Below are 15,954 nucleotides of genomic sequence, written 5' to 3'. Positions count from 1 at the left end.
TCTTTGCTGTCTTTTGCTTTATTATTTGGTGTATTATTTGCTGCTAAAAGTGACTTAATATTCACTGCGTCAACAGTAAACTGCATACATTTCTAGATGATCTGTAAATTGAAAATTCATTATTTTGCGCTATTCAATTTTGACACACTTTTCCCTTGGGATTCACAAAAAGCAAGCAATTATTGTTCGTTTGAATAGCTACTAATCCGATTTCAAGGACGCTTTGGAAACAACAGAATGAGCCAACTGTGCCGGAATATTCAAACTAAATAGTGCATATTTATACAAACTAAACTGTGAAATATGTTTTTTTTAAATACACATTTGATTATATATTACCTCGGCATAGAGAAGAAACACATGCAAATGAAATGAACAAAATAATATAGTTCATATACAAGTTGTTATTATTAAAAGTTCATTTAAAACACTTAGATAAAACTGCTCTAACAAGTCAATTCTATTAATATTAGTAGAGTTAGCTGAAAAAGACAAACTTGTAAAGCTGGAAAAATAAATCAGCATAGGTTAAAGTTTACTGGAGATTTGATTGTTGAAGAATGAGTAAATTCTTTACTAATTTTTGTGTAAAATCACTCTGGATGAAAGTAATCAGTAACTAATAATTTCTAAAAAGTCCCACTGCATGAAAAATCCCTATGTATAAAATTAATTATTAGCTATTTGATTTTTGTAGGAATTTCTAGCAATTAAATAAATAAGTTAACCATTTAACTGTACGCCATTTGAGTCAAAGCCCTGATTATTTATTTAGTGAAAAGGTAGGGTCGAACTGACTTTTTTTGTATTTATAAAATATGATAGAAAATGTTTGTAATGTGATTAATTTGAGAAATTTCCTTTTAGATATTACGGAAAGAATTATTTCACTGTCCGAAATTCGATTAACGGATTTGGGCGGCAATTACAACTAGCTCTGAAATTGGATTAGTGCCACTTAAGCAAAATCAATACATAAATTTATTTTAACGAAAACATGCTCACATGCTTAGTTGTGGAAAATATTGAAATATTTTGTCATTATATTCGACTGTCTTAAACTCTTGTTTTCCACAAAACACCAATTGTGGAATTTGGTGACGAAATTCGTCACCATATTGCACAAAATAAACCCTTCTGTGGAATTTGTGTTAACCTAGTTCAGATTGCATTTGGTATGGACGCTAGTATGTAATATGCATGGAAATAGGTGGCGCTCCTCTCTCATTGGGTGACACAACCATTTAAGAAAGTGTCAAATCTCATTGGGTGACCTTCCCTATGGTAGGTCTGCTTCCCAACAAGCCATGTCTATGTAGTCTTTTTTGTCAACGAAAATAACTGTCTAGAGTGTTTAGAAGCGTTAACACGACACGAAAACTAGAAACAATTTAGAAAAGTGCTAAGTGGACAATAATAAACACCCCCAAGAATTAACATTCTCGCTTCGCGGCTGTTAACATCAAGTTTTTGAAATACATTTCTTAATAGCAGAGCGTTAGAATGTCTTGATAAAACTTGGCCAAAATTTTTCCTTTTTGGAAGAAAGTAAAATTTTCAATTGCGTGTTGATTATGCAGTTAACTCAAAGCATGTTCTGTACTCACTAGTAGGGGTAAGTCACATTTGTCGAAGGGTCACATCCATAGCTGAAACATACCAGTTTAAGTAATGTGAAAATTCTTTAGAGACTATACTTAAGATATTTTTGCTTTTTTAAAAACGATATCGACAGATAATTACGAAAAATTGAATAAAGAATGAGAAAGTTTTTTTAGTTATTTTGACTACTGCCATTGGTATCCTCGTCAAATTATTTTCATTCAAATTATCCGTTCAAGTGTACATTTCCTTTCGAGAAGTAAAAGATAGGAATACAGTCTACATATGATACACAGTTAAGGTGAGCCTTGAAATAAAAACAGATACAAAACTAAAAACTATTATAAAAAACAGGCATTTAACAAATAAAGTCACAGACGGAGAAACGAATGTGTTGACGGAATAGAAGAGAGCATACCATGTGGATTTGTGGGAGAGGTCACTTGTGGTGAGACTGACTACGTACACAATGGCACTCAGGGACTTGAGCACCAAGTTACACAGGCGGAAGAACACAGCTGCAAACAACACACGCACAACATACGCTAATTATCTACAATGTAGCGACGTCACCGTAACTGTAGAGACGTCACACAAATTTGTAATCTAGTTGCCAGCTACCCTAGTCCAGACCGGATTCCTATCTTAAAAGATTCTTATAAGTTCGTTCCGGTCGAGCTTCGCGATCATTGGTGGTTGAACCCGTACCAACCTTTAAGAACCCGGGTTAAAGTTTTGGCTACAATTGGGAAATAGGCTGGACACAATTTTCCACCTTAAAGATTGGAGATAAGAGTGGCCACAAGCGAAATCCACTTTAAGTCTACGTTTGTTACACTTATTCCACTCACATTCCGCTCCTGGTTCCTAATACGGACAGTGCAAAATTTCCACTTGACAATAAACTTGCACGGTCAAACAGTAAATTAAGTTTCACGTCAACTAGTATTGTCAGTGATAGATTCCAGAACACGAGTTTATTGGTTTTGAAACGTTTATCCAAGCGATGTGTGTTTCAATAGCTGTGATAGAAATAAATTCTGGTAATAAAGCAAATTCATTCCAGCCGCTAGATGACTCACACTTTGACTGACCTGTTTTCCTATTTTTGAGAAGCATTGACTTGAGATGCTCTTTGAAGGTCCGATTTCCGAAGAACTCCACCCTCACTCTGAAATCATAAAAAAATTAAATTACATGGAAATGGTTAGATCATTAGTATCCTTCATATTTTTGGTTAACAATAACGTGCAATATAGCAAACCTTTTTTGCTCTAGTCCACTTAGACAAATTGACCTGCCTTAACTTCTCAGGTTGAACGAGACTGTAAAAAATCGGGATATAGATCCCAATCTTTTCCAGCCAAATTAGGAGAGGCAGCACGAAATGAAAGTAGGCGGGGGTTACCCCTTTGAATGGAAAAAGAAGTGCTCAATTAGGGCTGAAAAATTGGTGGAAAAACGATGACTCAGCATCAAACATCGGACAGATAATTTAACTCATAATTCCAACACAAAGAAGAACGTGTTGCGCTGGCTTTTTGCGTGAATGTTTTGAGCGATAATTCAATTTTTTAGCGGTGATTCACAGCTGAAACACAGCAAAAGTTTCAGTAAATTGATTCCTCGATTATTGGGTAACAACACAAAATTGTAGACCATAAACCACATTAAGTGCAAAATAGAAAAAAAACGAGATTTGAGTTTGAAACACACTTCATGAAGTGTAAAATTAATTTTTGATGGCGCTGATTTCCTTTTTTTGAAATTGTATTTGAAAAAATCAAAAACCAAACTTATTAATAACTATCAAATGATGTGTTGTAAAGCCCTAAAACTGCATTCTCGCCGTCTTACTTCTCAATTATTTTATTCTAGCGCAGAATAATTTCAAACGTATACCGTCCTTATAAAACAATGCAACCTTGTTTTTTTTAAAAAAAAATAATTGTAGCCTCATTTGGCAAAACGCGCCAGCTGAATGCCTAATGAATTGTTTTATCAATTATCAAAATTTTGAAATTAAGAAGCAGTGTTCCATTGTAGAGAAATGCTACAAAAATATGAGCAAAGAAAATTTGATGATTTAGACGAACCGATTTTTTAAAGACATAATGAATCAGAACCTTGAAAGTTTGTTGAACTTTTCATGGAAAATTAGCTTTGAGAGGAGTTTTGGAGTAATTTTCAATTTTTTTTGAAGAGCTTAACTAATTTCACTTTTTCAAAGTACGAAGAACTGATAAGGTTTGTTTTTTGGCAATTTTTTTGCTTCATTCAAGTGAGTAATCTGAATAATAAACAGTTTAATTGATTATTGAAAAAAAATAACGTGTCTTTCAGATTTCTTTCAGTTTGTTTTGAAAATAAAAGATTTCAGTTTTGTCTTTCGGAAAATCAGCCCAGTCTAGTAAAATGAGAGGAAACAATTTTTGTAGGGTTTTTTCCTCATTTGGTTCCTCGGTGTTTTTTTAAGCAACTAAAGTTTATTATTGCGTTATTAGCTAAAAGTTAAGACTTGTAAGTTAGAGTCTAATCAAAGTAAATTTGACGTTAGTGCTTCTCGACTTGTGCTGTAATTTTAAGATAAATTTCAGGTAACACCAATCAACTCCGAATGATTATTTTGCAAGACTCTTGAAGAATGTTGCAAGACAATACATCTTGCAAAATAACCATTTTTTGCAAGAATCATGTAGGATCTTGCAAGGTAACCTAGTTATTTAGTTAGGTAACCTAGGTAAGGTAGCCTAATTGTTGTGATAAACTTATTGAATAGTTTCAGATTTGGCCTGCATAAGCTAAACCCCCTATCTCTGAGCTGCCATAATGATAAATTTGAGAGATGAACTCGACAATATCAACAGCTGTGACCCCACATTAATGAATTTTATGGAAAAGCTTATTGGCGAGCTCGAGAAGAAGCAAGCATCTATCAACAAGCTAGTATCAAGGGTACAATTCCTGGAGAAAAAGGTGAACGATATTGAAAGATACTCATCAAAAGACTGTATCATTATCAACAACCTACCCCTTGTGCATGGGACAGATTATTGGGAGGACGTTTTAACGTTTTTTGCCAACTACCTGAACATCAAAGTAGAGCGGGACAGCATCGTAGCATGTCATCCACTGGGGCCCATCCACAACCCTAGCCAACCACCAGCATTCATTGTCAAGTTCGTTTACTTTGATGTGAAAGACAGAATATGGGGAAGAAAACATTTCCTGAGAAATCAGCTTAACCCGACAAATGCGAAACCGATCTTCCTCAACGAACGATTAACAAAAAGAGATGCCGATTTAATGGATTATTTAAAAGGATTAGGCCTAAAAACGTCGACCTACAACTGCGCACCACAAGTTTTTATTAAAAAGCATGGAAGTAAGCCGAAACCACACAACGTTGTTGACATGGAGGATGCAGATTCATTACTCGCGCAAGGCTCCCTTATATCTTATTCTAAAAACGAAAAAACATTGCAATCAGCATCTAAAACAGCATTATTCAATTTTACAGAAGGAGGTCAAAAACAAGTTAATGGAAAAGAAAAAGCAAACAAACGAGGAATGAGCAGCCCTAGTGATGGAAAAATAGTCGGAAATCTGAAGAAGCTGAAAAATAACAAAGATCTACTCAATCAGTATATTGAATCCATTGTAACCAACACTACTACTGATCAAAATAATGATATTGATTCTGAAAACGGCTTTGTTGTCGAAGAATCTACTGATTCGTAATGCTTGGCAGTCTCAGAGATCACCTCACTTCATTTTAACCTACATTTTCCACCATTTCGTCTAAGCAACACAATAGTTCATCTGAGGCTGTCATTTGTGTTACAACTAATGTACGTTCTCTAAAGAAAAACTTTATTAATCTAGAAGCATGCATTGAGCAACTCACTAATAAACCAGATATAATCGCCATTACGGAGACTTGGCTAAACAAGTCTGAAAATGAAAACCTTTTTTCTCTTGATGGTTATAAGTTTTTCTCACGGTGCCGCGGATCACGAGGAGGAGGTGTAGGAGTTTATGTATCTGAGAAGCTCAAAGTAAGAAGTTTTAAAGAACACTCGGACGCAGAGATTTTAAGCATTGATATTGCTACTGAAAATTGTCAACAAATTACTTTCACAGTTTTGTATCGGTCACCCTCCGAGTCCATTGATGGTTTTTTTAATATCTTGGAGAAGTTTCTAGAGGAACATAATTTTTCGAGAAAACAAATAATTGCAGGAGATTTTAATATTGATCTCTTAAGAGACAACAAGGAGTGTAGGGGGTTATCCGACATATTTACATCCTTCGGTATGAATTTGCTGTCGCAACGAAGTCAAAGCCGAGAAACATCAACTTCTGCAAGCTGTATAGACCATATATGGGGTAATGTTTTAAGTAAGAGAGCCATGAACTATAGTTTTGGACCAGCCGATCATTATTTGTGTGAATGTGTTCTGATGCTTCCGAAATTATTAAAAGAAAATGAACGCAGTTTCTTCACAAGAAATCTAAAGGTTTTTAATAACCTTGATAATAGGTTAAGACTGGAGTTTCTAATGAGTCAAAAGCTAAGGAATATCGCGTTTAGTGATACCGATCCCAATACAGCAATCGTAAAGCTTAATGAAGTAATTACCTATTGTTTCGACAGATTTTGTCCACTTACAGAAATCAAAAGGGCGCGTAAAAACTGGGTAACAAATCAAGTACTGCGTGCATCAAAGAAAAGGAATGCGCTCTACAAAATATATATTAAAAATCCGACAATAGACAACTTTGAGCAGTTTAAGATTTCAAGGAATAAATGTAATGCGCTATCTCGGAAAGCATATCGAGCTTACTGGAGAACTAAATTGGAAAATGCAGACCCAAAGCAATATCATACTACCATCAGTAATATAATTGGATCAAAAAGAAAACTGATTTTGCCGGATAATTTTGACTCAAATGTCGCAAATGATATGAATAAGTTTTTTGCACACATTGGGACAGAACTGAATGCCAAAATTGAAAAAGTAGAAAAAGTACTAATAGAAAGGCAACCACAATCTTTGTTTTTTAGTGAAATTAACTATAATGAGGTGGAAAATGTAATTATAAACATGCAAAGTAAAAACAGCTATGGTCACGATGGTATATCCTCCAAAATGTTAAAACTTTGTTGTCCCCTTATAAGTGAACCACTAACTAATGTGTTCAATAACTGTGTTAAAACTGGAATTTTCCCGGACGAATTTAAAGTTGCAAAAGTAAATCCCCTCCACAAAAATGGTAATGTCAATGAGTATGGAAATTACAGACCAATTTCATTACTCCCATCTTTAGCAAAAGTGTTTGAACGCATTATCTATAACAGAATTATTAATTATTTTGAACATTTTGAGTTGCTCAGTGCTAATCAGTTTGGATTTAGGTCTAAATTGAACACTGTAGATGCCGCTCTTAGGTTAGTTGAAGAGATCAGAAACATGAAAAATCTGAAAAAAGATCCACTGATGCTTTTACTTGATCTGCAGAAAGCATTTGATAGCGTTGATCACTCTATTTTACTAGGAAAACTTGAGAACTACGGAATTCGAGGTTGTAACTTTTGCCTGCTCAAAAATTATTTGTCAGAGAGGTATCAGTATATACATATTAATAACACTGTGAGTACAAAACGCCAGGTCAAATGTGGGGTTCCGCAGGGCTCAGTTTTGGGTCCACTACTGTTTTTGATATATATCAATGATCTGCCGCATGCTGTCTTCAATTCTTCAGTAACACTCTTTGCTGATGATACAGCATTAGTAAAAAATCCACTTGCAAGCAACGAGGAGTTTCAGAAAGATATCGAAAGAGTTGATCATTGGATGAAATACAACAAAGTAACCGTAAAGGCTACGAAATCTAAATTGCTCAGATTTTGCAGTGCTAAAGACGACATCTCACTAAATTTTTCCAATGAATTTTTAATAAGTGTAGATTCTTGCAAATATTTAGGAATATGGTTGGATAACAAACTTTCTTTCAGACAACACATTGAGTATATACGGAAAAAGATGAATAAATTCTGCGCAATTGTCTATAAGTTGCGTGACGTAATGACAATTAATCAGCTTATAAATTATTATAAAACGTATGTTCAACCGGTCTTGCAATATGGGATTCTCATATATGGTTGCGTGAAGAAAAGCAATCTCTATGTAATTCACAAAAGTCAAAAACGGTTTTTTAGAATAGCTTTTCGTAAAAGGTATCGTGACAGCATTTCTGATAAACTTGAGAAATTAAAAATTGCATCGGTGTTTGAATTACACATATACGAGTTGTTCAAACGAGTGGTTAATAAAAAAGAAATCTCACAATGTGGAAAGTGCTATGTAACCAGAGCAAAAGAAAGCGGGATAAACTCTCTGCCAATAAACAAATGCAAAGCGAAACAACTCTCTGTAGATTTTAGGACAATTTGTCTTGCGAACCTGTTGAAAAAAGCAAACATAGAAATCCAGACAAGCTTTAAAAGTGAAAATTCAAAAAACGCATATTTACACGACTTCCGTGATAATTTCATAATAGGGAACCTAGAGCTGGCAAATATTATCTTTAAATAAGAACTAATCCAAGTAGTATCAAATTGCCTCTATCATATTGTTGTGACTTTGCAGTCTTGGACAGCTTCTTGCTTGTGTGAGATGCCTTTCAGTGCTCAAGGTGTGGAACTAACTACTGTTGTAGGGCCTTTAATGAGCACTCGAAAGTCATTCCTATCATTCAAGAACTGTACTTAGACTACTCATCCTCATTGCGCTGGGAGGTGTCTCTCGTGGGCTTGAGGCTGTCCTGGACTGCATCGTTGAAATAAAATTTATTTAACCTTAATCTGTTTTTTTCGCGTTTTATTTTTAGTTTTCTCTGTTTATCTTCATCATGATGTTTCATATTTTGTTCAATTTTCAAGTTAACTTTAATAATAATGCTTATTTTTTGTGATAATTAAAGTTTGAATCAAATGCTCTTGGGCTGCCTTCAACAAGCCTTTAGCAGGCTTTCCGGCTAGTCCAGTCTTGACTATGTATATACCTATCGATGTTAATTTTTGTAATTTTAATTGTTCAAGACGAATTCAATTATTATTATTATTATTATTGTAACCATTTGGTCTCGCCAAGTTATATTAACGTTTCAGGAAAGGGACAGTCCTTGTAATGGTATTTAACCTCAACAATTTTAAATGCGCATACTTACTTGTCATCGTCGGAATCTTGGTCAGTGACTCCTGAGGCCTGGGATGTTGGTCGCATCGTGATCGATCTGTCGAAGCCCAGAGGGGTTGATATCTGGTTATCTTGGGTCTGCTGTTGTTGCTCCCACGCCTGCTTCTGTTGTCTTATTCCATTCATCTCTTCGGGTTTTTGCTCCGCAAATGTAGTTCGCCTTACTCTTTGATCTCTGACTCTTTTAAAGGTGTTCTGGATCATAATTCTGCACCAGAGCAATGTTTTTTATCAACAATTACCCTATCTCTTTTATCCTAGACCGCCCAAACCCTTAAACTAATTGCGACCTTGACCTTGGTTCTTAGGTGCAACTTTCATAAAGCTAAGAGAAAAAGAATGCACTTAACTTTATAAAAAATTTCTTTAAAAAACATCAAGAAATCCGTAGATTTCCATTTATGGTCTTAGTTGAAAAAGCCCACCGATCGAAAACGGAAATAAAGTTGTATAAACATCTAATTAGAGAATCGAAATGTGAAAAAAGATTCGACTTGTTGGTTTTTTCGATATAGATTGTTGGGTATGTAAGCAAAGATGGCAAGAAACGGTAAGTATTCGTTTGTTCTTTAATTGTTTAGTTGCCTGTTTGATGTATAAAATTCGTGAAAAAATAAAGCGGATGTGATATGAAGAAGTAAGGGCAATTGTTGTCAAAACACTTTCATTCAGTGTTTGCTACCCAATACATAGCCGTTACTGTCAAACACGATTCAATCAAAACGCTTTCAAAACAAAACAACATTTTGTAAATCAAAACAAACAAATCAGCAACTTGAAATGATAAAAAAGTACGCGAATAAAAAGTACTTGCTTGCTCTCGCTCTCAACTATGATGTTTGCTTTAATTTAAAATCTTTTCTAAAGAGATTGGAAGCAAAATTGACGTGTATTTCGACGCTTTGTAAGTTTGTGCGCAGCAATTTGAGTTTAATTATCGTTAAAACTGGACGGCGTGTATTTTGTCATATTGGAGGAAGCTAGCTCAAAATCAATTCCTGTTAATTTTTGCAATCATTGTGTAATTTAGTTAAATCAGAGGAGGCAGATATGAAAACAGAGGCGATTAATTATTAACCAGTGCTATAAAAGATGCAGCACACCTGTTTAATTACGGGAAGAGGATAGTAGTGTGCACATGAATACAAAATATCATCATCCACACTACTGCAGGCCATAGTTTAGAATGTTTCTACATCAATGCCGGCCACCAGACTCACAGTCTCCATTGCTATGGCGATATAAAGCACAGGGTGGCTATCACACCACATCGAAGCTCACTAAATCGAAAGGGACACCAACTCGAAAGAGCCGAAAGAAAACTGGAAATCTTTATTGTAACCCAAAATTTTTATTGTAAACCAAACTCCTTGTGTTGAAACTTTAGTGTTTATTTATACTCGCAATTACGATTTTAATATAAATAGTACGATTATAGATTATATTGAATGAGGATCTGGAAAACTTTTTAGAATAGAGTCAGTAACGTAATTATTTTGGTAGCGCCCGTTGACACTACATTTAAGAATAAACGAAATAAATCAATCTAAAACTCTTTCCAGCGTCATAATTTATTAGGTTATACTAAGCTCTCAAGTTATCAAAATGGGTGCCTTTGGGTCATTAACAATACGATAAATTGCGTTTCAAATAGAAGTAGCTAGAATAGATTTTCGGCTTTTTCTTGTAAACTTTCTATATAATCACATTTTTTTCGATGTACTGCCCTTTCGATTGACTGACCAATTCCCGACAATAAGTTGCTGTTGTTGTTTGTTTGCTTGCTGACCACAAACCATAAGCAGCAGTGGTATCACCAACAGCAATATCAGTAGCAGCAGTAGTTTTAGTAGTACGAGAAGGAGTTTGAGTACCTAGATTGTGCTCATCAATATCAACATATCCCCTAATTCCTCTCTCTCTCTCTCTCTCTCTCTCTCTCTCTCTCTCTCTCTCTCTCTCTCTCTCTCTCTCAGTTCTACTGCTTGATGATTCTCATTTCCCTATCAAGCTATTTGGTCTCCAAAGATAGCTTTCATTTCCTCAGATTGAATGACCAAATCATATGGTTCAAATTTCATTTTGTTTGAACTAATTCGGTTTAAGGTTTAGTCTGTTTCACTTGTTTGAAAGAGAAGAGGAACGCGAAATGAACAAAACGGCATGCAAGCTCCACCAATTGAAGATTTCACTTCTTTACAATTGAAGGCAGAAGTAATTGGAATTAATTCGGAAGTTTAGATGGAGTTTAGTTTTATTGTAGGCCTTTGCGTAAATTAACAATCCCGTGATATTTCATGCTCCCTAAATGTTAGTACTTTAGAACTTTTAAAAAAGATCAACGTTCCAGTTCAAAAAAGTCAAATTTCTTGCGCAAATGCGTGCAGCCAAAAAAGCCATATTACTCTCTGGGTCATAAAACCTTAAGAAAACTGAAAAAATTGAAGCAAATAGAGAATAGAGTTTTGAATAGAGAAACTTAACTTTAATCAATTTACACGAAACTGCGCTAAGAGTCATGGCAGCTTTATCTTGACTGAAGTAAGATAAAGTAATGGAGAAAGATAACAAAAAACACGAAAATATAAGAAGCAAAACAGCGGAACATTAAGTTCCTAATAGCAAATTGATTGATTAATGATCTTTTACATGCTTCATTTTGTCAATCCCTAGAATGTTTTAAACTTCTCTTTTCTTTCATACCCACTGTGTGTACACCAACCATTTCTCCAGAAAATTTCTTAAGAGCAAAAATTTCTAAATTTCTTGAGACAAATCCAAACGGATTTTCTCAAATACTTTCAGTTCAGGTCATTTTTGACGCAATTTAGTTCAACTTTTGAAAAATTGTCAGACTTTAATTGAAATGAGGGGATTGGCATAGCGCTGTAACCAATAAAAAAGACATTCTTATGGCTAATAAGGGGAGATGATCAAACAAGAAGAATGATTTTCAATTCGGCTAGTCATACTGTAGAACTAAAAAAATTTAACCGCTTCAATTTGTCTCCGGCAAAAACAATGCAAAAAAATCGCAAATTAGTAATTCTGAATCCAAACTGTTATGAGAAATTTTAAGGGATAAGAAAAAAATTCTCAAAATATTCTAATTGAATGTTCTTTTTTGTAAGATCAGCAAACCGCTACTAACAATCTTTTATATTTGAGAACCGGTACTAACAGTCTTTTATTTTTGAGATTGTTATCTAAACTGTTGAGTTTTTTGGACAATTTGCCCAGCTTCATTTTCTGTTAAAAACTATTTAAATCAAAAATAAACGTGAACCAGTTTTTTTTCGTTCAGTTAAAATAAATAACCGAAATTGTCCTTAAGTTATATCTGATGTATTGTATCTATCGCTTTAAATGGTTCTTGAAATAAGGCTTTTATTTGGCGATTTTTTGCCCCTATTCAAACACGAATTTTGTTATATTTTAGCCGACAATAGAATGTTCCATTTGCTTATCCTTTATGGTGAAGTGACTTCCCCTTTAGATCCGTGTACCAATGAATACAAATTGCATTTGAAAGTAACTCTCTCCCAAATGAAAACCTGCACCAAGTTGTACTCTCATTATCATTTGCTTGAATTAATTGAACTTGCGTCGTCAATTAGGTAACATCATACTAAACAAGTAAACCTAGCTCCGCAAGATAATTTAAATTTTAGTTCAGTAGAAAAATTTATGTTTATTTACTGGTGGTCACTAGATGAGAAAACGCAGGGCCAATGTATGATTGGTAACATTTTTTACGAACCGCTGAAGTAACTTGGAAGAATAGAACATACCCAGATTGAAACAAGAGGTTAATTTTGGCTTCAACGGATATGGTAGTTAAGCTTTTTCCTGCTTCTCAATGAGAGGATAGAGGAATTAAACCCCAATTTTATTGTTTATAACGCAACTTTAGATAGATCACTTGCTCAGATTTGAACAAATTCTTGGGAACCCAATTGCAACTTTGTAATTCAAAAGTCATCGCGTTAGAATAATTGCACTGGAACGGGACAATTGATCCTACAAAAAAACTGCATGACCGTTTTAAGTACTAGATTTAGTTCCACATATTAACCAGACGTAAAATTGTATTTTTCCTCTTTTTTAGTGTCATAGTTAACTCAAGAAACAATCTCCAAAACATCTAAATCGGAGTCAAAACTGGTTAAGGTAATATTCTAGGAATAATTGGCGAATCATGCGCAAGAGCACTCGGCTCGGTCAAAGACTTCGGTTTCTAGGAGGGCAGATAAGATAAATTGCGCTGTTCTGCGCTGTTCTACAAGTTTTGCGCTGTTCTACAAGTTTGTTGAAATGGCCGAATTTTAAAAACTCTCAACGCTGTTCAGCAAATTAGCGCAATTAATTCCGTCTGACTGTCGCAATTATGTATCCTGTTTTCCAGGATGACATACCAAATGTTTCATTAGGCTAAATGTTATTTCTACTTTCTGAACTCATAATTCAGGCTCACCGGATGCCTAAAATAATGCCAAAATAAAAGTTTATCAGAAACTGATTATTGATAATCGTCTTGAACACATCGGGATCAAGGAAGAATTTGAAATAACCAACATTACAATTGTATTGTGTCATTAAAAAATGTCTAAGTTCATTCGCTTGAAAAGAAGTTTAATGACGAAAGAAGCAACGTGACAACAGACGCCTCAGAGAAGGCTATAGGCGGGGTACTCTCACAAGAAGGACATCCTGTGATCTACGTCTCGAGGAAGTTGTCACAAGCCGAAAAAAATTACTCCAATATTGAGCGAGAGGCACTTGCAATCGTCTTTGTGGTCACAAGATTGAAACAATTCCTACTCGGAGGAAGGTTCACTCTACAGACTGACCACAAACCTCTCAAATATCTTTCCATCGCAGACGAAGAAATTCCGAAAACAGCATCAGCAAGAATTACGAGATCGGCGATAGCGCTGATGGGATTTGACTTCGAATTGAAATACACAACCGGAGAACAGATCCCCCACGCTGATGCTTTGAGCAGACAAGACTTTGACGACGACAATGACAATGATCGAGTCCGCTTTGCTCTTGACATTATCAACTTCGTCCAATCCGACCTGGTGACCCAGTCAGACATCAAAATTGAGCTGGGATTGAATCGACTCTTTCAAGATGTCATCAAACGAATAAAAAGCGGCATCTGGAAAGTGCTCAGAAGCAGAGAAAGGATTTGAACAACAGAAAGACGTCTTGACCATTCACAATGGAGTCATCTTTCGAGGAGTTGTGCCTTTCATTCCACCCAAACAAAGACACATGGTGATGGGCAAAGCTCATGAGACTCATCCAGGCAAAAATGCAACTGAAACAGCAGTCAAGATGTTCTTCGATATGTTAGTAAATGTAAGGAATGCCAAGAAAACAGGCCTAGCCTGGGGAAAACAGTATCTACTTGGCCGGAAGCTGAAGTTTGGGAAATACTCCACATGGACTGGGTCTACGTTAATGATCAAGGTAATATCTCAGTGATATTAGACGCAGGATCAGGTTGGTTAGAAGCCTTCCCTGCGGGAAGAAGAACCTCACAAACAGTGAAGGTGCACTTGAGTCAAATCTTTGCAAGCTTTGGGATACCCAGAATATTTGTATCAGACAATCGTCCTGAGTTTGTGAGCAGTGACCTAAAGCAAGGGTGTGAATCACTGGGTATTAAAAAGATGGAATCTGCCATCTACCATCCAAGAGCAAATGGGATTGCTGAAAGAGCGGTCCAAACGGTGAAACGGGCTATTCAAGCCTGGAGTCCAAATCGGAATGTGTCATTTGGCGCTTTCCTACAGCGGGCTTTGATGACACATCGGAACACTTCCAAGACGCGGAGCAAAATTCCTGTATAACTGCTACTGGGACGCAAAGTAAGACTTCCAGCAGTCACTGATTTTGATCTGTGTGAACGTGTCCTCTTCAAACCGACGAACAGTTCACCAACGGTTCCAGCTACTTTCAGTATCCTTAAAGGAATGAACACTTCGTTCATTCAGCCGGAGAATTCAAACAAGACAGTGCTTGTTAGTGACAACCAAATTGCACGGCTGGAACCTGACGACATCAAGACTGAATCTACTGACTCACAGTCTGAGAGCAGTAGGAAAGACATAGAAATGGCATCACCCAACTCTACTGAAGAAACCTCAGTAGTTGAAGGGGAACAACCTTCAGTGGTCACGAGAACTTCAAGCAGAAATAAAAAACAACCAGAAAGATTTGGAGAAGCTATTCCTACAAACTTGCTTTAAAAAAGGAGGGAGGATGTGATATATCGAGAAGTGGCGAACTTAGCAACTTAAGTTAAAACTTCGATATAAAAAGAAAATTTTCTTACCTGATGTTGGTGAAGTGAAATTGGATAATGGCTTCTAATTTGAACCGAATCGTCGATTTAAATTTGTTCATACCACAAGTTTATCAGTGTGCATAAACCATAAATTTGTGTGATAGATTCGATCTTCCCACCACCAGATATATTCAGAAACCAACTCTCCGACCCTCCCAGTAGATAGAAATGACATGTGGTAAGTGCAGAAAACTACACTAGTACTTGCCATATACGGCAAGGGGAAAAACTTGTTCACAACTAAGGTGTAAATTAACCCATATCAGTTTATCTATATCTAGACGGATTGTAAATTTTCATACTGATACGGACTATAAATACCTGTGAAATTTTGTATATTTAGGCCATTTTGAATTCAATTGTTAAAATAATAAAATTCCTGTTACTCGTGCTCGAGACCACGAAAAGCCGGCAAAAAAAGTCTTATAGCCAGATAGACAAATCTGATCCTTTTGATGCATGAAATAATCAAATATGGCCTAAACAGGGTTCTGAATTATTACTTTAAAGAATCGCGAGATTAAAGAAGTAAAGATTGACTCAAAATTTTGGGTCTCCATTCAGTAGGGGTCTTAATAATCAGACCTGTTTTAAGTAATGATGCTACTTTAAGCTTAGGAGAGAGATTAGAAAGTGATTCGTTTTTTTGCAAGTGGTGAATTTGGGCGCACAACTCAAGAAACAATCTCCAAAACACCTAAATCGGAGTCAAAACGGGTTAAGGTAATATTC

General features: G+C 35.6%; 1 protein-coding gene across 4 annotated transcripts in view; it reads right to left on the bottom strand.

The window, feature by feature from the left end:
- Positions 1–15,954, bottom strand: part of LOC142335992 (potassium channel subfamily T member 2-like) — a 70,093-nt gene that overhangs the window by 51,048 nt on the left and 3,091 nt on the right. For 2 of the 4 annotated variants that reach the window (XM_075384434.1, XM_075384451.1), the window contains exons 1-4: positions 8,836–9,173; positions 2,697–2,773; positions 2,021–2,120; positions 1,608–1,649 (exon numbers count right to left, since the gene is read on the bottom strand). In XM_075384434.1, the coding sequence (XP_075240549.1) occupies positions 1,608–1,649; positions 2,021–2,120; positions 2,697–2,773; positions 8,836–9,068 (452 nt within the window). In that variant the 5' untranslated portion in view covers positions 9,069–9,173. Of the gene's footprint in view, positions 1–1,607; positions 1,650–2,020; positions 2,121–2,696; positions 2,774–8,835; positions 9,174–9,967; positions 10,145–15,954 lie in introns of those variants that run through there. The other 2 variants (XM_075384441.1, XM_075384460.1) reach the window with 2 other exon arrangements.

The sequence above is a fragment of the Convolutriloba macropyga genome, chromosome 1, assembly GCF_964194025.1.
Source record: "Convolutriloba macropyga chromosome 1, txConMacr16.3, whole genome shotgun sequence".
NCBI classification, from domain to species: Eukaryota; Metazoa; Xenacoelomorpha; order Acoela; family Convolutidae; genus Convolutriloba; species Convolutriloba macropyga.
Note: the sequence above shows the minus strand (reverse complement) of the source record. Positions and strands in the feature narration are given on the sequence as shown.